This window comes from Cheilinus undulatus, linkage group 15 (assembly GCF_018320785.1).
Source record: "Cheilinus undulatus linkage group 15, ASM1832078v1, whole genome shotgun sequence".
NCBI classification, from domain to species: Eukaryota; Metazoa; Chordata; class Actinopteri; order Labriformes; family Labridae; genus Cheilinus; species Cheilinus undulatus.
In genome coordinates, this window is record NC_054879.1 from 44,574,767 (window position 1) to 44,595,785 (window position 21,019).

Consider the following 21,019-nt stretch of genomic DNA (forward strand, 5'->3'; position numbering starts at 1 on the left):
GTTTGCTGTTATTCATTACAGTTCTAAATGAAAGCTACTCAATTTTAAGCACTGGGTGAAATATTTTGTTAAAATGCTGCTAGTCCTACCTATGTCTCTAAGAATCAACAGTCCAGGTTGCTGCTTCCTTCAAGTTTTTAGCGAACTGTTTAAAACACTGATACTCAATGCGTGGCTCTTTTGGGATGACTTGAAATATTTTACCCCCAGAGAACCTTAAAAAGGGAAACTTTGACATCAGAAATGATCAATTGTGAATCACATTAATCAGTTTGTTTCCCACACTTATACAAAAGCTATATTTGTCAAACTTGATTGTCAACCTATATTTTTCCATATATTTCCATTGCTCTTATTTGCAATTTTTTGCCCCATTTTTCTTTTCTTTTTTTGCCACTTTTCATCAATTTATACTGCTTTTAGCCCATTTTGCCACTTCTTTTGTCACTTTAACCCGTGTTTTGCCACTCTTATCTCATTTTTGCCTCTTTTATCCTCCTTTTTGCAATTTTTTGCCCCTTTTTGCCATTTTTGTGCCACTTTTCACCCATATAAGCTGCCTCTTGCCATTAAATGCCAATTTTTCCCGTTTTGCCACTCTCTGCTCATTTTTCCCACCTTTTTTGCTGATTTTTACCTCCACCAAAGAGGTTATGTGATTGGCAGGGTTTGTTAGTTAGTTTGTTAGCAACATAACTCAAAAAGTTGTGGACGGATTTTGATATAGTTTTCAGGAAATGTCAGAAATGTCATAAGGAAGAACTGATTAGATTTTGGGACTGATCTGGATCACCATCTGGATCCAGGAATTTTTAAAAGGATTCTGTACTATTGGGAGATAGGGCTAATGGCGGAGCTCTGCACTTTTACCACTTTACACCAGGAGATGGCAGACATGAGTCACTTCAATCCCAGCAGCATTTTTTTTTTTTTTTTTTTTTAAAGATTTATTTTTGGCCTTTATTAGATAGGACAGTGGATAGAGTCGGAAACAGGGAAGAGAGCAGGGAGAGACATGCAGGAAGTGGTGCCACGGGTCGGATTCGAACCCGGGTCGCCTGCATACATGGCGCGTGCCTTAGCCACTCGACTACCGGCATGCCTCAGCAGCATTTTTGAGTGTGTTTCTTTTCAACGTTTTGGAGTTTATAGAGTTTGAAAGACGCATGCCCGGTCGAGGAGACAAGTTGGAGCGTAACAGAGAGACAGCAAATTGTAGCGAGAATACTCAGAATGCTGGGGGGAATAGAGGAATATTCACGCCCTGCCGGTGAGACCATGGGTGAGACTGTCAACGCATCTGTTGGCACCGGCAGGCAATGCTTCCGCCATTATAGTCCACCCGTAGTGAAGCCAGTCCTTTGTCTCACCATGTCTCCACCCCACCAGGGAGGGAGTAACTGGCGAATGCTGTGATGGGGGCATATGGGGACGGATCCAGGAATTTTTTAAAGGATTCTTCACTATTGGGAGATAGGGCTAATGGTGGAGGTCTGTGCTCTCTGAGTGCTTTTCTAGTTGCCCATGTTATATTATTTTTCCTCATTTTTGCCACATTTTTGCTGCTCTTTGACCATTTTTGCCACCTGTAACTAACTACCTGTACTATTTTTATTGCCACTTCAACCCATTTCTGCCACTTTTCCCTTAGACTACGGCTCTTGTGAACGTATTTTTCAACAATTTGGCTCATCAGTTGAGATGGGTTGAGTAATGCTGGTTCAAAACAACTGAGCTTGTTTGTAGACGGTGTTTCCTGAAAATCTGTGGCCCACAGAAAAAAAATTTAATGATTTTATTCGCTAAAAACTCTTCATACACCAGTGCAACTACATGATTTTAATCAGACTGATCACAGATCACATAATCAGATCCATGAATAGCTAAAATGCACAAAATCAGAATCTATGCAGGCTTTTCAGCATCACCTGAAATCATCACCCTCTTCAGCACCACGGACAGCTCCTCTGAGCTCTATGTAGCTTAAACATGGAAACAAAGCTTAAAGGGTTAGCACACTCAAACATGTTTTTTAGTAACTTTATCAGAAGAGACTTCTACATGGGGAAGAGCAAAGATATTCTCAAAATGATGTAAGGTCATGTAAGTACAAGTGCTTCGGTTGACAATGTGTTATTTTTTAATTTAGGAACCACCTTACAGTGTTAACAAAATGACCTATGAGTCAAGTAGATGTCAGTCAAGCACAGCCTGTATGCACCCACTCAGTCCCGAGGAACAGTCTAACATTTAATAATGGGATTAAGAGTTTGAAAGTAAGTTACAGAGCAAGTTGTATATATAAATGAAGGTTGCTAAGGGATCATTTGTAAAGGCATTGTTTTTAAAAGATGTTTCCTTGACATTAAATGTTTTAACCTTGTAAAGCAGATGGATACGCCCATTTCCGTGTTTCTCACAGGCAAATCCATCTTGCAAAGCTCCAGTCTGAACCATTAGAAAGTGACAGGACCAATCAGCGTTGAGGGGCAGTACTTTCGGGCGCAGTGGAGTCATGACGTAAGCAAGCAGCGAGAAGAGGCCAGTGCAATTACGGTGGAAGACATTAATGTGGATGCTGCTAAAGCGTAAGTTTTATCAGAACTTCACAACATTTCTTTGTTAAAAGAAGACCAAAGAACAGCAGTGAGTTGTTTTCTTTTCAAAAACGAGAAAAGTCGTGTACTGACATGTCTACACTCACCATGGTTCACTTTGTGCAGCTCTCTATCTTTGGTAGCGACGAACCTCGGTAACGCCTACATCATGTGTTTTGTTGCTCCAACTGGCCTGTAAAGATGTGACACACAGAACGACCATCCAATCACCCTCCGAGTTTTTTTTTCCAAGGCTCTGCCCTTTCCCAAACGCTGTCTATGGAAGGTTAACCAGATGGATGTCTACATGGATGGATGTCTACATCCATCTGGCGTATCAGGTTGTAATGTTTAATGTATATCTAGAAACTCAGACTGATTTTAAATGAACTTACAAATAATTTTGAATGCTTGAGTTAAAATCAAGTGATGTTTCATTTCCAAATGCATAACAGAAAAGGAGAACTGTTGGATAAACCTAAAAAAAAACTTACTACATTCAATTAAATTAAGTTTTCCCTTCTCAAAAAGAATTAACACAGTTTCTCTGAGTGAAATTTATTTTATCGGTTTGATTTATTTCAAAAATGTTTGAATCTTTGAAGCGACTTAGATTTAATGCAAGTAAACAGCCATTTTAAATTATATCGGCTCAGTTTTACTTTTACATTCATGTTGGGTCGTCTTAATTTTTTTTTAAGTCAAACTACATTTTGGAAGCTTTCCTATTCTTAAAAAAATCTGTTTAAATCCAACAAAACAACATGTTTAAATACTTCTAAAGCCACATGTTTTTCATCCACAACATTTACCCTTATTTCTATCACATTTTTAATCTTGAACATTTATTTATGCCATTCAAGGTACTCTATTCAAGTGACTACAACTGACAACATCTGAAAGGTGCACACTATAAAAGGAAGACCCTTTTCATCATATTCAGTATGCCATCCTTTGTGTATTGTGGTTGCTTCCCACTGGCGGGAGATGTCTAACTGAGTCAGCAACTTCACTCATGCTGCAAAAGTATCTAATAAAGGTGTTCTGGGAACACTGTAGATTAAAAGATGACTGTCAAAAAATCTGAGTATAATTACAAAAATGAGTAGTGCTCACCTAAAACTAAAAATGTGTCCTTTTAACAGAAAAATAAGGATAAAACAGCTGTTTTGTTTAACAAGCTTTAACTGTTCAGCCTTACAGTAAAATACTGATAGATTATTTTGATCAAGGAGTTGCACTATCCCGGAGGTCAGTTTGTTTTTCTTATAATATTTGACTTGGTCCCCACAATCAATAACTTCACACATGGTGGAAAAGTTTCCAATGCCCAAAGGCATTCTGGGAAAACTCTGAAGATTAAGCATACACACAGGCAACTCCGCCCCTAATTGATGCCCTTATCCTGAGCACATAGCTCTTTGTTAAAGGAATAACTCACAATTTCAGGTTTGAATAGTCCACTACCACCACTAAAGCACATAATTGGATTAGAATCAAGCAAAATACATTGAAAGTGTATCAGGATGTAACTAGGGTGTTTGATGGTTCAACTTTTTTAGCAACAGTGAAAGTTTGGTATAAGAAAGTAGGTTGCTACAATTTTCATGTGGCATAATCCTACTGTGTTCAACACAACATGGCTAATGTCATTAATTCCTGTGCATAAGCTGTATGAATGGGTCATTCTTCTGCTGGCTAACCCTAACCTCAGTATTGTTTGATAAAGATGCAATTTATTATTGAAAACTTTGTCAGTGGGAATTTCTTTAAAATAGATGTTTTTGAGTCAGAGTTTTGAGTAAGAAGGAAGCTAACATTTTCTTGTTATTTTGCTGTCAAACAAAACCCACAGCCTACAGCTTAGCTTAGTTTAGCTAAGCTTAATTTAGCGTAAATATCTTGTAAGCAAAATGGTAAAATAGCTAGCCTGGGTCTAGCTATGCCTAACATATCCTTGTTATGTCACTGTCAAATACAACCTAGGGCCTTCTAGCTTAGGTTAGCATAAATATCCTGTAAGTAATTTGGTAAAATAGCTAGCCTGGGTCGAGCTCAGCTATATCTTACATTTTCTTATCTCACTGTCAAAGTACAACCTATGGCCTGCTAGCTTAACTTAGCTTAGCATAGCTTAGCATAGCTTAGTGTAACCATCCTGAAAGTAAAAGGGTGAAAGAGCTAGCCTGGGACTAGCTATGCCTAACATTTTCTGCCTTCAAGCCCATTAAAGCCACTTAACCTGGATTCATTTTAGCCGATACCAGTATTATATCTATATTTAAATATGCTTTAAAGATAAGAAATTTCACTTCTCTTGGACACACTTTAAGGTTTGAGGATGACCAAGAAATCAAACTGTAGTCCTTAAGAAAGACTTAAAGTTTAAGGAATGAAGATAAATAAAGAAAAAGACTCCAAATGAAATAGGTCTGTTGGTTCAGCCTAAAACTCCACTAATGTTTTAGCATATATTTTGCAAAATCCACAGTAATTTATGCTGAAATACACAGGCAAATATGGGATGGAAATATCAGCAGGTACCAATACCGGACTCACAGTACTGTACATTCCTACTTAAAAATGTAAGGATTTATAGGAAAACAAAAAAATAAGCATATCAAATAAAATGTTCCATTTTTCCTTTGTGTAGCTGCTTGTACATAGAGACTATTCCCCAGTGCAAATGCAGAAATTAGCTAACTACTACATTATTTTGGTTAAAGTTGAAAATTATATTAAGAAATAGGTACAAAGCAGACCCAATGAGTTTCTTTTATCAGGCTAATTAACATGCTGAAGCCAGTTTACAGTAGGTTAAAAACATTCACATTAAATTATTGCAACAAGCACACATTATGATGATCTTCTTGATCGCTCATCTCACAGAACTGGTTGTAAATATCGGGGATTTACATTTTTCCAGTACATGATTACACCACAAATTCAAAATGAGCGAATACTCCGGTGATGTCTGCCTCTCTGACCACAAGGCTGGGGCTTTATCCTTACCGGAGGTGGAGGGAACTAAACCCCCTGGGAGCAACGTCACTCCCCTTGGCATATCAACCACTGTCCGCTGCACGCGCCCCACACAGCAGCACAGAGGACGTCAGGCTCGAGCCCATCCTCAACGCGAAATGCTTTGCGAACTGACTCTAACTCAAGCAATCCTCCCCGATTCCCCGCGTGTCGGTGAGGAGGCATTCACACGCGCAGGCATACAAGCAGGCTAAAAAAGAAGTCTTCGTGGGAAGTGGGAAGGTCATCGAAAGTGGGAAAGAGTGCTCGCGTCGACTATGGTCCGTGGTACAGGGACCAGCACAACGAGCCAACATCTGTAACTTCGGGATTTACTTGTAAAGGAGCTTTCAGAGGAGATCGTGGGATATTCTGTGTCCAAACATGCCTGTTAGAAGAGGTCACGTTGCGCCACAAAACACTTTCCTTGGAATTATTATCCGGAAATTCGAGGGTCAGAGTAAGTGCTTTCTTGATCCACAGACAGAGGCATACTTCTGAGAAAAGGCTGTGATTTGAAGATACTGAAAATAGATATTATGGGTGGAAGAAATGTGAGAAATTATAAAAATACTGTTCTTTCATAAAACTAATCTTTGATGTGTTATTATTATGTGAATGAAAATGCAAGATGTGAGTGTGCTTATCTTTACCACTGTTTGATTTTATTTGTAAGCTCAAACTGGGGTGAAAACCTAAGGTCAGATGTTCCCCAGCATGATTGAGACAGTACTTCCCTTTTCCCCACAGATCGTAAATTTGTCATAGCCAATGCCAGGGTGGAGAACTGTGCAATCATATACTGCAACGACGGCTTCTGCGAGATGACAGGCTTCTCCAGACCGGACATCATGCAGAAGCCGTGCACCTGCGACTTCCTCCACGGTGACCTGACCGACAAAGAGGCCATCAGCCAGGTGTCCCAGGCCGTGCTCGGGTCAGAGGAGCGCAAGGTGGAGATCACCTACTACCGCAAGGATGGTAAGTCAGTCAGTCAGTCACTGACCTGGCACGAGAGCGAGGGCTTTCACGGTGCACCTGTAAGCTGAGAGGGCTCCAGAGAAAGCACCCCACTGAAAGTCCAAACTGTGTCCGCGCCGTGATGTGTGGCCTGTCAGTCGGTTACTAACCGTCCAGCATCAGTTACAAGAAACACAGTCAGAGGGAAACAATAAGGGCAGTCAGCTCTGAAACAACTCTCTTTGTGTGAGTTTGAGGCTGAGGAAGGTAAACAGAAACACATATGGCATTTCAATATGATTTTTGTATGGAGAACAAGAAGGATTTCCCTAGTGAAATCATGTTTTTAACCATATAGCCTCACTGAAAACAGCACATAAAGTTCCTGCAAAACTACATCTATCTAATTTGTCACATGTGATCATAATTGCACATGCAAAATCTATGCACCTTTCCACATCATTCATAGGGATGTGGCAGATAAACAAAAGATGATGTTTTTGTAGTGTGAAAACAGTCAAACGCTGCATGCACGACCATAGTTTTGGCACCTTTCCGGAGTCACAGCCTTGTGTGCATGGGTGACACAAAAAGTGTTGCAGATTTTTTTCTTATTTTTGGATCTAGCATGAAAAAGAAGCTAGAGCATGCTTGTAAAAGTAGGCATTTCTTTGACTTGATTGTTGTCGATTTCACACCTGCTTCGAATGTTGATCATTTCTGCTGATGCTTATATGAATACTGGGATTCATAGAGCAGAATTTATAGATATGAATTGGATCTTATTATGTAAAATCTTGTGCATTTTTCCAACACAAGTCCTTCCTTTCACTGCTTCACTTTGTCCCATCATTCATTTTTCTCTGTTATGAATGGTGCACTGCAGGGACAGCAATCCTGAGTCAGAGGGAATTAATATGATGTTACCGCTCAGTGGCATAAATCCCCCGGATTGACTGACTCTTGCCATGCTCTCACATGAGCTTTTCATGGTCAACATGACATCGCTGTACAGGATCAATCCAAAAGTGCTCCTCTTACAGAGCCCGATTTTATTTTGTGAAAGAGATTGCTCAAACGAGGCCGACATTTTGGGATGTTGTGGCTATGAACTCATTGAGATAACTTCTAATCCTTGTACAAACAGCAGTATGTGAGGAGTCAAAGCTGGAATGTATGAAATCTAATATTTTATTTAATCATAGGGAGCTGCAGCTTTAATTTTTAATTGGGAGTTTGATTAGATTCTAGGTCATGGATACATTTTTAATCCAGCATCAGCAGCCATCAGAGCCGACTTTTTTTGTTGTTTTGTTTTGTTTTTTTGCCAATCAGGAAGAAATCAAGCAGCAGCTGGTACAACACTTAAACAGATTGCTCCAGAATCTCAAAGACAATTACCCAAAACACTCTAGGGTCTTTTTTTGTGAGAGCGAGAGCAGCTTGGCTTATTCCCCCCCTCTCTTTTTGACAAGTCAGATTTTAAACTTCAGCTCCTCGTCCTCCCGTTATGCACGCATGTAATTTTTTTAAAAAGAAGCCTTCCAACCCGTCATCGCCGCTCTCCGTCTCTCCACAATCCTCCCCTGGTGTGCATCGCGGCTTCAAGACACAACTCCTAATACTCCTCAGAGGAATTTACAGTGAGCGTGTGTGCTCATGAATAAAGATGTCAGGGCTGACAGTGCAGTGACTGGGAATGAGCAGCTTACAGAGCAAATGCATTAAACTGGTATGGAGGACACAATCCACACTCTCTTCACTTTGCTATAGGAGGGGGGATGAAAGATTCATGGCATCCTTGAGAGCGATGGCTGTATTGATTCAAGTGGCTCTGCAAATTGAGGCTGATGGGTGAAAAGTGGATGTATTCCATGTCTCCTCTCTTAACTGTATTTCAAGTTATCAGCCCTCATGCAAATCAGTTAATCCTTTGTATTAAACCCCCCCACCCCTCCTTCTGCGTATCCTCAGATGTGTTACCAGGATCCCCTTTTGATTTCTGCTTGTTTTCCACGCAGGATAGGTGGAAATTCAGCTTGAATTAGGATCTTGAATTACGAGCTGAAATCTTTAAAAGTAAGGTCAGGATTTGAGGAAGCTGTGTGACATCAGGAGCAACAAAGCTAGGGCTCTTTTCACCGCAAAGGCAGAAAGTTAAGCTGCTTACGCGTGTGCTTAGATATTAAAGTGGTGGAACAATGGCGACCGTGGGAGCACAGCAAAAGGCCTCCAGCATAAGGGCGTTTTTCGGTGACATTTTTTGGGTTGTGAGAGAAGATACCTCACACAGTCCTCCAGTCATGATACATAATCAATGAGGTAAATGCTTTCCCTTGATGGCTTTGTAGAGCTATCCTATTCCACGGGGTGTAATAATACTTTGTACCTGAATGAGTCTTAACAAAAGGAAGCTGACACCGCGCCGAGAGAAGTTAAATGGATAATGGCTACAGAACAGCGAGCAGCTTAGCTAACCGTGCTGAATGAGCCAGGGACATGTGGTATACGCGTGGGTGCAGGGTTTCATAGGTGACTCCCCACTGAGGGGACTGACAGGCCGTGCGCCCCCAGCTGAGGGGTTTAAGTGGCAGGGGTGGGATGAGACTGAGGGGACACTGACGGGGGGGTGTTACAGAGCATGAAATGTGCTAGGGGACACTTGCATGACCACCCTGCAAAAGAGCACATCCATTTTTCATACTGCTCAGACCTCTTTGGTGTCACGCAGTATGAGGTGAAACACAAACACAGCTTTTCTCATCAGGTTTCATAGGTTAGATAGCAATCAGGCCATTCAGGGAGATGGTACAGATTAAAAACAGAACACCTTGCAAGAATCAGGGAAATTTGCATATTAATTTAGCTAATGGATTCTTTGCTATAATTGTCTCCTTGCATGAGTTAGCATAGACTGAGCTAAAACCTGAGATCTAAACAGACTTAGAGTTTTTAAAAGCAGTCCAAAAGTCAAACATCAAGAGAAGTCAAAGATAAACTAAGATGATGGGAATATCTTTTTACTCGCAATAAAGTCGAGTAAATAAGGTAGATAAGGGCCAATGAAAGGATGTTTAACCCTTAGAGGTCCAAGACTATTTTGCCATTTTACTTACTGTTTTGACAAAATAAACCACTCAGAAAATGTATACCAGGCTCGTGTTTGGTATAATTTTTCTCCACTACTACATCTTTATGAAATTAAAACTTTTTTTTAGGTTTAGCATATTGTTTTAGATATAGGACCTTCAAAAAAACACAAGTTCCCCAAAAATAGATTTTTAAAAATTGATATCAAACAATATATGGACTTTCTTTGAAGAAAAAAAAAAGGAAATTATGGAAAAAATACCAGTGCCAGTGCTGTAAAGTCTGGTCCACTGTACCCTATGTGTAAAATTTATTTTTATATCAAATTCAAATAATCATATTTCCTGTTTTTCTTGGCCTATTGACATCAAACAAAAACTGAAAGGGAGCTTAAAAATCATGCTTGCCTGGGTCAAACCATGTCTAACATTTTCTTGTCATGTCACTGACAAAGTACAACCTACAGCCTGCTAGCTTAGCTTAGCTTAGCTTAGCTTAGCTTAGCTTAGCTTAGCGTAAACATCTTGTAAGTAAAAGGGTAAAAGAGCTAGCTTTGGACTAGCTTTGCGTGACATTTTCTTGTTATGTCACTGTCAAATACAACCTACAGCCTGCTAGCTTAGCATAGTGTAAACATCCTCTTAGGAAAAGGGTAAAAGAGCTAGCGTGGGCCTAGCTATTTGTGACATTTTCTTGTTATGTCACTGTCAAATACAACCTAGAGCTAGCTTAGCTTAGCTTAACATAAATATCCTGTAAGTAAAATGGTACAATAGCCAGCCTCGGTCTAGCTATCCCTAACAATTTCTTGTCATGTCACTGTCAAAGTGCAACCTACAGCCTGCTAGCTTAGCTTAGCTTAGCTTTGCTTTGCTTAGCTTAGCGTAAGTATCTTGTATGTGTAAGGGTAAAAGAGCTGGCCTGGGTCTTGCTATGCCTAACATTTTTTTGAAATGTCACTGTCAAAGTGCAACCTACAGCCTACTAGCTTAGCTTAGCTCAGCTTAGTGTAAACATCCTGTAAGTAAAGGGGTAAAAGAGCTAGCCTGGTTCTAGCAATGCTTAACAATTTCTTATGTCACTGTCAAAGTACAACCTACAGTCTGCTAGCGTAGCATAGCATAAGTAGCCTGTAAATAAAAGGGTAAAAGAGCTATCCTGGATCTAGCTATGCTGAACAATTTCTTATGTCACTGTCAAAGTACAACCTACAGTCTGCTAGCGTAGCATAGCATAAGTAGCCTGTAAATAAAAGGGTAAAAGAGCTATCCTTGATCTAGCTATGCTGAACAATTTCTGCCTTCAAGCCCATTACATAACAGCCGCTTAGCCTGGATCTTTGATGAAGAGGTTAACTTAAAAATAGGGATGCACGATAATTGATTTTTGCCCATTACACATTCATTTTAGCGAATACCAATACCTTACCAATAATAACATTTAAATTTCAGTTGGACACACTTTAAGGTTTGAGGATTGCCAAGGAAACAAACTTTAGTCCTTAAGAAAAACTTTAAAGTTTAAAGAATGAGGATAAATAACGAAAAAGACCCCAACTGACACAGGTCTGTTGGTTCAGCCTGAAGCTCCACTAATGTATTAGTGTATATAGACAAAATTTAGAGAGCTTAAAAATCATGTTTTCCACACTAAGTGATTGCTATGCAAAATGTCGCTTTTTTTCATGCTATCATGTGACAAGAAATAGCAGATGATGAACGATGCCGGCGTCATTAATTGCATTTTAAATTATTGTACCAGTAGAGGCAGTGGATACTACTAACACCCTTTCCTTATGAGTAGATGATTTGTGTGGATATGACAACTGAATAAAAAAATCAGAGATAACAAACCAAATGTATAGGATGGCAAAGGTGCCTGCCCGAATAGCGAAGTAACTTCAGGGTTAACTCTGGGCTTCCAGGACTAAAAAGGCTGCTCATGAGTGGGGATAAAGATAAGATAGATTGAGAAGGAAATAAGACAGCATTAAGAAATGCTTAATGGCACAAGGTGTACGAGGTGGCGTTTGATTTGTCCACCAAGCTTTCTGTGAGGTTTGTAAAATAAGGCGTTCTTATTTAACGTCGCTGTGGCTGCTGGGACATGTTGCAGTGGTTTACAAAGTGTGCTGAAAGAGACGATAAAGAATGTCCAACCGTTAATGTTGACAGCCCTACCGAAAACTGTCCTGCTCTGGAGCAGGCAGAGAGGTCAGTTTATAGACAGAAATGCCTTCAGACCATTGAGGTTTCTCAACCTAGGAGATCTGTGAGCTAACCTTCAGAGAGGAAGAGGGAGAGACACCAACAAACACGTCTGTCTGCTGCAAATGATCTCACCTATGACCTTCTGTCAGGAACACTGGTCATAGGTATAAACATTTATAACAATATGGATGTACAGTGTTGCTTGGCAATGGAGACTGTAGCTGATGGATAGATGGATGGATGGATGGATGGATGGACAAACAGACACAAAAAGCATTAAGCTAGTGTTAAATGCAGTATTTCCTATTCAGCATTGGTGACATATTTAAATGGACTGCCTTGTCCAGAGAAGGAGCTGTGTTGCTTGTTAGTGCTGGGAGAGAATAAGTCAATCAAACACCAAGGTGTATGATTTCTATTTCCTGCCTGAACAAACATTACATTTTATTATGTGAATAAGCATTTTTATTTACGCTTTATTACTATCACTAAATAGAGAGTGAAAAAACGGCGTAGTCTTGCAGTTGTCGTAGCGTCGAGTCATGTCAGGCCAGTGTAGAGCACTATTTATACAAACAGTAAGCCAGGTTTAATGCTGAACGATTTGGTAAGATAATTGTATTGCGTTTTTTTCCCAGTACAGCAATTATGATTTAATACATGAATATTTTGAAGTTCCTGATTATGTGTATTTCTCCACAAGCACAAGCAATAAATCATTAGGGCCTAGCACCAACGTGGTCAGCGAAGACTGCCTCTTTGTGGCTGGTTTTGGGGGCGTTAACGTGTAAAAAGTCACCAAATTTACCAAATTGCTCCCCTGCTGAAATAACCATCTTGTGGTGGAATTTGCGAGTCCATCACACAGGGGCCCCATGGGGATGGATATGTTTCACACATCCATCTGGAAAACCTTCAATACTAACGGTTTGGGAAAGGGCAGAGGATTTGAAGAAAACTCGAAGTGTGATTGGATGAACGTTCTGTCTGTCTCATCTTTACGGGTCAATCAGAGCAACAAAATACCTGACATAGCCGCGACCAATGTGCACATGCATACATACCAAGAAATAACGTGAACCATGGCACTTGTAGACATGTCAGTACACGACTTTTCTCGTTTTTGAAAAGAAAACAACTCACTGCTGTTCTTTGGTCTTCTTTTAACGAAGAAATGTCATCAAGTTCTGATAAAACTGGCGCTTTACCAGCATCCATGCTAAGCTCTTCCGCCATAATTGCACCGGCCTCTTGTTGCTGCTTGCATACGTCGCGCCCCTCGTCGCTGATTGGTCCTGTCACTTTCTAACAAAAGTGACCCAAAGGGTTCAGACGGGAGCTTTGCAAGATGGATTTGCCAGTGAGAAACACAGAAACAGGCGAATCCATCTGCTTTGCAAGGTTAGGTAAGACCTAGAGGCATGAAAATTGGTACACATATGTATCAGGTCAAGACGAAAAAAAGTCTCCTGGGGTCATCCTCTAAAATGTACAGGAAACGCACTACAAAACTAGACGACCTGGAGATAAAAAGATTTCTAAAGCTTAAGTTTTTATCATGGGACAGAGATTTTTACTATTGCATTTCCTCATCATTAAAATTTTGAGTATAGAATTGCACTAAAGTTTTGAGAGTGTCATTCATAGATGTAATGATATTTCCATTTTCAACCAAAATGTTGTCAATATTTTTCCTGGATGTATTTCTATTTGCAGTTTTAGAAAGCATATTCCATCCATGCTGCTTTACTTTCACATATTCATTTATCTTATGTTGATAATGTGTCTCTAATTCTTTTTGTTTAAGGTCCGGTAATAATTGTTCTCCAGTTTTATCAGATTTGTTTTCATCTGAATGGATTCTAATGTTATACAACTCATTTAACAGGACTTTTTTATTTTTTATTCATTTCTTATATCTTTATGACCCCTTAGTAACCAAATCCTAATAACTGAATGTCCCATAGGCTTTGTCCATCCATGCTTACACACCACTCCTTTGTTACAGTCAGGCATGCACCTACATTTTTAGTTGTCAAATATGCCATAAGAATATATGTTTATAAGCAACGCAAAATTAAGGGTGAATAAAAATAAGATATATTATAGACAGAGATACCACAAGCTAGTGATGGACAGTGATTTACAGCCTTAATTTGCATATACACAATCGTTTTCTGACACCTCTCCCTGCTGTGTTGATGCAGCCCATATTTTTTTGTCAACTTCTTCATATTTTACTTATATCACAATTTGCTTATGCAATATGGCGATCAGCTGATGGCAGACTTGATCATGTTTGTTCTGATGTGTCTGGTAACAAAGGTTCTGCTTGGGCTGGCCACACACTACAGGATTTTAAGCCCAATTTGAGGCAAGATTTTCCGCCCCTGACGACAGTGGGGGCGTATCCCGAGTGAAGCCTCATCACAGATTATTATTTATCTGAAAACTCTTCAAGTGTTTAGTGTTGACATGATTGTTTTGCTGCTCCAAATCACACGAAAGGCCCCCAGACCCCGAATCATGAATATCAGACAGGATTAATATTTACGATTCTGCAGCAGAGGGACAAGAGACTTTCCCATGTTTTATGATTTTTGCTGAATCTGAGGTGTACTGCATGCTAGGACGGCCTGTTGTGGAGGGACAGCATGAGGCTATTGACTGGCATCCATGGTTTTCCTTTTTTCTGAAGTCACATGATCACGCAGGGTCATTGGCAGGTTGGCAGGTGTGTGGTCTCCGGTGACCTGACAGTCTTGCCGAGTTGTCTAGTGCAGGGGTTCTCAACCTTTTCAGCCCGAGACCCCCAAAATAAAGGAGCCAGAGATCGGGGTCCCCCACTGTACCTGAAGGTGGTTAAACAGCCATGAACATTCAAGAATAGTCGTGTGCAGACAAGGCCGTCCATAAGGGGGGATAAAGGGGAAGGTTTCTGGGACCCAGCCAAGCTGGGGGCCCATAGAGGTCAGCAAAATCATGATCTATTGTGAAGTCAAGCTGTGAAAACCATATTTTATATTTAACCTAAATAATAACCACTCTTATCAAAGAAACAAACATCTCTATCTAATCATTTGTTTAGTTAGTAAATAGCCTTCTTAAAATGAAAATAACTTTTGTTAAAAACATATTTTAAATGGGCGAAAAATTGCTCAAATAAGTTAATATGGCAAAAAATTGTGGAAAAGGTGTTAAAATTGGATTTTTAAAGAACATAAATAGGTGAAAAGTGGCAAAAATTAGATAAAAGTGGCTAAAAATTAACCAAAAATGGTTTACATTGGCAAATATTGGCACAAAAAGTGGTAAAAGGGATTAAAAAGTGAGTAAAATGGCTTTAAAGTGCAAAAAGTTGGGGGAAATTAGGTAGACTGGGATGAAAAATTGATATAAACTGGCAAAAATGGGATAACTGTGGTTAAAATGGGCAAAAAGGGGTGTAAAAAGTGGTTGATAGAGGCAACAAAAGGTAGAAAGTGGCAAGAACTGGTTTTGAGGTGGCAAAAACAGGCAGAAAAAAGTGGTGGAAGGGGGAATAAAATTGGCACAAATGGGTTTTAAGTGGCAAAATGTGCTAAAATTGGCAAAACTGGTGTTAAAAAGTGATGAGAACAGGTTAAAATTTGGCAAATTGGTGTAAAGTGGCAACAGTGCAATTTTAAAAATATTCTTAGTTTTTTAAGGCATCTGGTGACCCCCCTCTCCGTGTCTCGCGACCCCAATGGGGTCCCGACCCCAACATTGAGAACTACTGGTCTAGCGTGTGAGTTCAGAGGATTAAAGATGAAAAATCATTTAAAGTTGTCCTCATGTTTTTGGTCTCCCATGGTTTTCCAGCCTTAGTTATTGAAAGTGGATAAAAGATTCCCCTGGAACTCCTTGAACTCGCTCCATAGGACAGGCCGCAGCCTGCACAGTTGCAAGAAACCAAATATACCTGGATGTGGAGAGAGAGGACAGCAGGAGGAGCCCTACAACAGTCAGGTGTGATCACATGTTGCACAGAATATCTTACTGGACTTTAAAAAACATGCACGGTGTCAGGGTTATGATGTGGCCAAGACAAGGTGTTGCAAGGTGCTACTGCACAGAAAAGAAAAGAAGGTTTCACTGAGGAGCAGGGTCGCTGGGATGTGTTATTATGATAGGATATAAGAAGAGATAAAAAGAGTATATTGCACATTACATGAAGTCTACTGGGTTTGTTTACACCTTAGGGGTTTGGAGTAAAAGCAGTTGAAGCTTATTTCTCTGAGTACAATGCAATCGTTCCCCTTCTTATTGAAACTATGGCCTACTTGCATTAGATCATAAAACACAAGCCCCTGAAAATCTATTCTAATTTGCAGTTGTAGAACAATAACATATGGAAAGTACAAGGGGGGCGGACTTCTACAAAGACAACATAAAATAAGATAATTAAATGAAGCTTTGAACACCACCACATTACACTTCTCACTTTGCACTGGGTAGGAATGCTCATCCAAAGGCTATTTTTATCTCATGGGATGCTTGTACTGGAGGTGGTAATCTAATATTCCTCTCCATACCATCTGTGTTTTTCTCTTAATCACTCACTGTACTCTAACTTACATTTTTCACCATCCATTGCGTCCGATCCACTGACGTTTGTGGTAAACTAAACGGAATAAAAGATCACAGGGAGCGAGAATATCATGAATCGATGATAAACATAAACACAAATGTGATGTAGTGGTGGAGCCAGAGCTCGCTAGTTATCCCTGATGGCTCCGGAGACGCTGATTGAAGATGAAATTAGGCCAGGCTGCATGGCTCACAGCAGCCTCACTTAGGCGAGATATTGCCACAAGGGCCAAGGACTGGAAACAAAGGGTTAGCTTGCATGGCCTCTCCCTACATGCCCTAGTCCCGATTGGCTACGCCCCAGTAACGTTGCGTATTGGCTTAAGCAGAATAGCCCTAAACGAGAAACATGTCAGATTTCATTATACAAGACTTATTACCAGGCAGTAGTCTGGGGCTGTGCTGTTTAAAGCTGGGGTTGTGTGATAGCATGCTGGTAGGAAGATATAAAAATAAAAATCAGTGCTCAACAATATTACTCATGTTTCCCCCTAAAGTAGATCAGCTTATGCAGATTAATATGAGGCCTCAATACATCAAAATCGAACAGCAGGGTTGAGATGAGGAATAGCTCCTCTTTTTTGAAATAAGATTAAAAATACAAATGTAGCTGTCCTCGCTTTGCAGAAACACAAACAGCAGCTACTCTGATATTAATGCATCTTTAAAACATCTTACAGCACAGCTGTCCGACCTGTACAGTAAGCCGTCCATGTAGGAGTCCAGAGCAGCACTTGATTAAGCAGCAATCTTTTAATTATTAATGATGGAAATAGAATCTACAGTTAATGAAATTTCCATCGTGAAAAGGGAGCGAGTCTTAATACTCCGTCCATTCATTCAGACAGGTGTAAATAACATTTTTTGGCTCACAGGGAGACACTAAAGGACTCTCAGACCGCTCAGCTGTCAATAATCTCATCTATGGTGGGCGGTGCAGCTATACAGCCGTCTTTGGACAGGGATGAGAGATTAATAGAATAATAGGGAGGTTTCCAAGCCGATAACTCGGATGGTCAGCATGTTTTTGATTTCACATATACTCTATACTGCAGCTTTTTTATATTCACAGGGATAAAAGTTAATCCCATCAAATGTAAAGAAGACGAATCCAAGGAGAATCTTAAGAAGCTAAGGGAGCGAGCACCGCTCAAGCCATCAAATACAGACGCACGCATTTACAAATATATATATTTTTAGAAAACAGTGGTCAGATTCAGGAAAATATACTGAATGCAAAATCAAGTGAAAGCAAACAAATTCACTGGCAACCTCCCCAGCCAGTGTTTGTCACCATTATTATTAAAGACCCTGTAAAGTGAAATCCACAATTTGTCCTAACACACTAGATATGTTAGAATATGGCTGCTGTAAACATGTGAGAGCACTGAGATCTACATGAGACTGAATTCTGGATTTAGACCATTAGAAGGTTTTTCACCTCTTTCCTGGTTGGGTTTAATGTGGGCGGGGCAAATATGTGGGCTGGTGATGTCACAAGCCCAGCTGGTGTTAAAATCAAGCTAGATCAAGTCAGAAATCTGGGGTGTGCTGGTGTTGTTTTAAAATAGTCTGCAGCCTGAAGTTTTACGATCACGTTCAACAACCAGAGAGCGATGTTTTCACAGGTTATCTAACGTAAGACGTAGATTAATAACTAGTTACAGATGAGAATGAACAGTTCAAAGGCTTCGTATTCACAAAACTTCCGCATTAATTTAGTTTCTCATCCATCGCGGATGGATCAGGCTGGTGTGAGCCTTCAGGTTCTGCTTTGTTTTCTTAAAATCATCCAGATAAACATCAGGAAACTTGATTTGTGGCCAGATACCAATATCCATAGACTAGGAAACAGTTTGAATCTCTGTCGAGTCCAAATATTTCCCATTTAGGCGGATATTGGTCCATTTTTCTCCTGTTTTCGCCCGCTTCTCACAGCATAGACTTCCGTGTTTGAAGCCCCAAGGCGAGCAGTTAAGTCGCGCACTGACGTGACGTCAGTGCAGCCCCTATTGTTGTGTGTGTAGCTCCACTTTTTTTGGTACGGTTAGGTAAGATTAGCACCCCCTACGGAAGGGTGCCGAAAAGTGAGTCAGTATGGGGCGTTTCTTTGGGACCCTTTCTCTATGGAAATAACCAAACCGAACTGAGCCGGACCTCTCGGTGGAAATGACCTATAACACTACAGTATAAAATCACAGTGGTTCTCAATGTGGGGGTCAGGACCCCATTTGGGTGGCGAGACACTGAGAGGGGGTCTCCAGATTCCTTTAAAAAACTAATCATATTTTTGAATGGCACTTTTGCCACTTTACACAGATTTTTTTCCAAATTTTAATTCATTTTCATCACTTTTCCCACCAATTTTGCCACTTAAAACCCTTTTTTTCTGCATTTTAAACTCTTTCTACCACTTTTTTCTGCCTGCTTCTGCCACTTCCCAACTATTGTTGCTTCTATTGACATATTATTACCTCTATTAACCACTTTTTATGCTGGTTTTAACTGAATTTCACTGTTTGTTATGCCTGTTGTTGCCACTTTAACCTATTTCTACCAATTTCTATTTTTCTGCCTTAGTTAACCCATTTTTGCCAGTTTAGAACAACTTTCATCCTCACTTTTCCACACATTTTTGCCATTTAAAACTCTTTTCAGCCACATTTTAATCTCCATTTACCATTTCATGTGCTCGTTTTTGCCACTTTAACCCATTTTTGCCATTTTTTGCCTCTTCATCTCATTTTGGCCACTTCTAACCCATTTTTGCTACTTACAAATCCCATTTCAACACCCTTCCCCCAATTTTTGCCATTTTTAACCCATTTCAACCATTTTTACCCATTTTAATTCAGTTTTTTAAGAAAAGCGATTTACATTTTGCCTCAGAAAGCTCTGGCTAGTCTTGAGTGTGCGTGGCTGTGTTCAACCACCTTCAGGTACAGTGGGGGTCCCTGGTCTCTGGCATCTTTAATTTCTTGAAACTCTTTAAATTTACCAAATCTTTTTTTAAATCATCATAACAGAGATTTGAGCCAGAAAATAGAGTCAGCATAAGGTCAGTGGGCGGGCTGATCGCATGAGTGTTTTCATCCAATCAGATTGCAGCATTTTTAATCTGAGAGGATTGTATTTCTCATAAGTGGGCGTGGCTTCAGCTCATTCAACAGACACACCCACACCATCCTAGAACAGAATTAAACCCTTTCTTTTGATTTTTTAAGCTTAATTTTATAAACTTAAAGATGTTTTATTTGTCTGAAGTTTGACCTGGGAGTTCAGACCACAGTGACCTGTCATACAACAAACCTAAATACAGATTTACTTTAACTTTTCAGAGTCTTTAATGAACAGATACCAACCAAAAACACTGCAGAATATAAACACACATGTACGAAGTTCACGTTAGTACTATTTCAGAACTGCATAAACCCCAGACAGATTTCATGTCAGCCAGTTTGCAAAGCTCCAGTCTGAAACATTTGTGCCCAGGCTTAGAAACATGCAGAATTAGCATGGTAGCATCGCCTTGTGCTGAAACCGAGAAGTACAATACAGCCAAGCAATGTTCTAATTTCATTTTACGTTCAAAATTTGCTGTGGGCCAACCAAAACTGGGCTGCAGGCCATAGTTTGGACACCCCTGTCCTAGAGTGACCCAGCCTCAAGTTGTTAAATCAAAGTGTTAACAGAGAAGAAAATCCTCAGAGTATGAAGTCAAATTAAGATAAAGAAAGGAGGAATGAAAACACTATTACAGACTCTTAAAAGAAACATGAATGCTGCTTTTATTTCTCATGAATAGCTCCCTCTGATGTAATATCAGTGTGTATGACATTTAAGCTTTTGATAGTTTTGTTTCAGCTCTACAGGAAAAGTCCCCGAGGCTTTTCCAAGGTTGTAATTATGCACCTCACGTGCCATGGCAACAACTCTCAAGAAGGTAAAAAACAAGAGAATATCATTTCCCTGTTCCTCCATCATTTTTATTAAGTGTCAGCTGACGGTTTAATGATACTGATGATTCTTCAGTCAGTCTATAAAGGTGGTATATCAGTCAGCAGGGGGCTGCAATAGGATCTAAATTTAATCTGCATTTCCATATTATTGTTGAATAGCAAATTCTGGTCAGACATCATTTTATTATAAACCTTTGTACACATGTCAGTGAGTTTTTTAAGGATGCCTTAAAACAGGGTGCCAAACTCAAGGCCTGGGGGCAGAATCCGTGGTACAGTTATACCCGGCCCACCAGATCAAATGATAATTTTATTAGAACTGGCCCACCAGTATGAGGTCTGCAGGATTAAAATGTAAACTTAACCTTGATGAATTATAATATCCTTGTTGAGTCATAAAAATTAGAAAAAAGAAGCAGTAAAACTAATTTGATAAAAAGTCACGAACCCAAGAGAAATTTGTGTTTCCTCTATATTTTATACAGTTACGAGTAAAAGTTATGGTTTTGACTGTTTAATTCATATTTTAACCTTTACACCTCATAACTTTGACTTTTTATCTAATTTTTCA

At 39.8% G+C, this 21,019-nt stretch overlaps 1 protein-coding gene across 1 annotated transcript in view; it reads left to right on the forward strand.

The window, feature by feature from the left end:
* The first annotated feature begins 5,942 nt into the window (after positions 1-5,942).
* The window catches only part of LOC121522742 (potassium voltage-gated channel subfamily H member 7-like), a 72,219-nt gene continuing 57,142 nt past the window's right edge, over positions 5,943-21,019 (forward strand). Inside the window, exons 1-2 of the mRNA XM_041807378.1 lie at positions 5,943-6,078; positions 6,369-6,599. Of these exons, the coding sequence (XP_041663312.1) occupies positions 6,003-6,078; positions 6,369-6,599 (307 nt within the window). The 5' untranslated portion in view covers positions 5,943-6,002. The remainder of the gene's footprint in view (positions 6,079-6,368; positions 6,600-21,019) is intronic.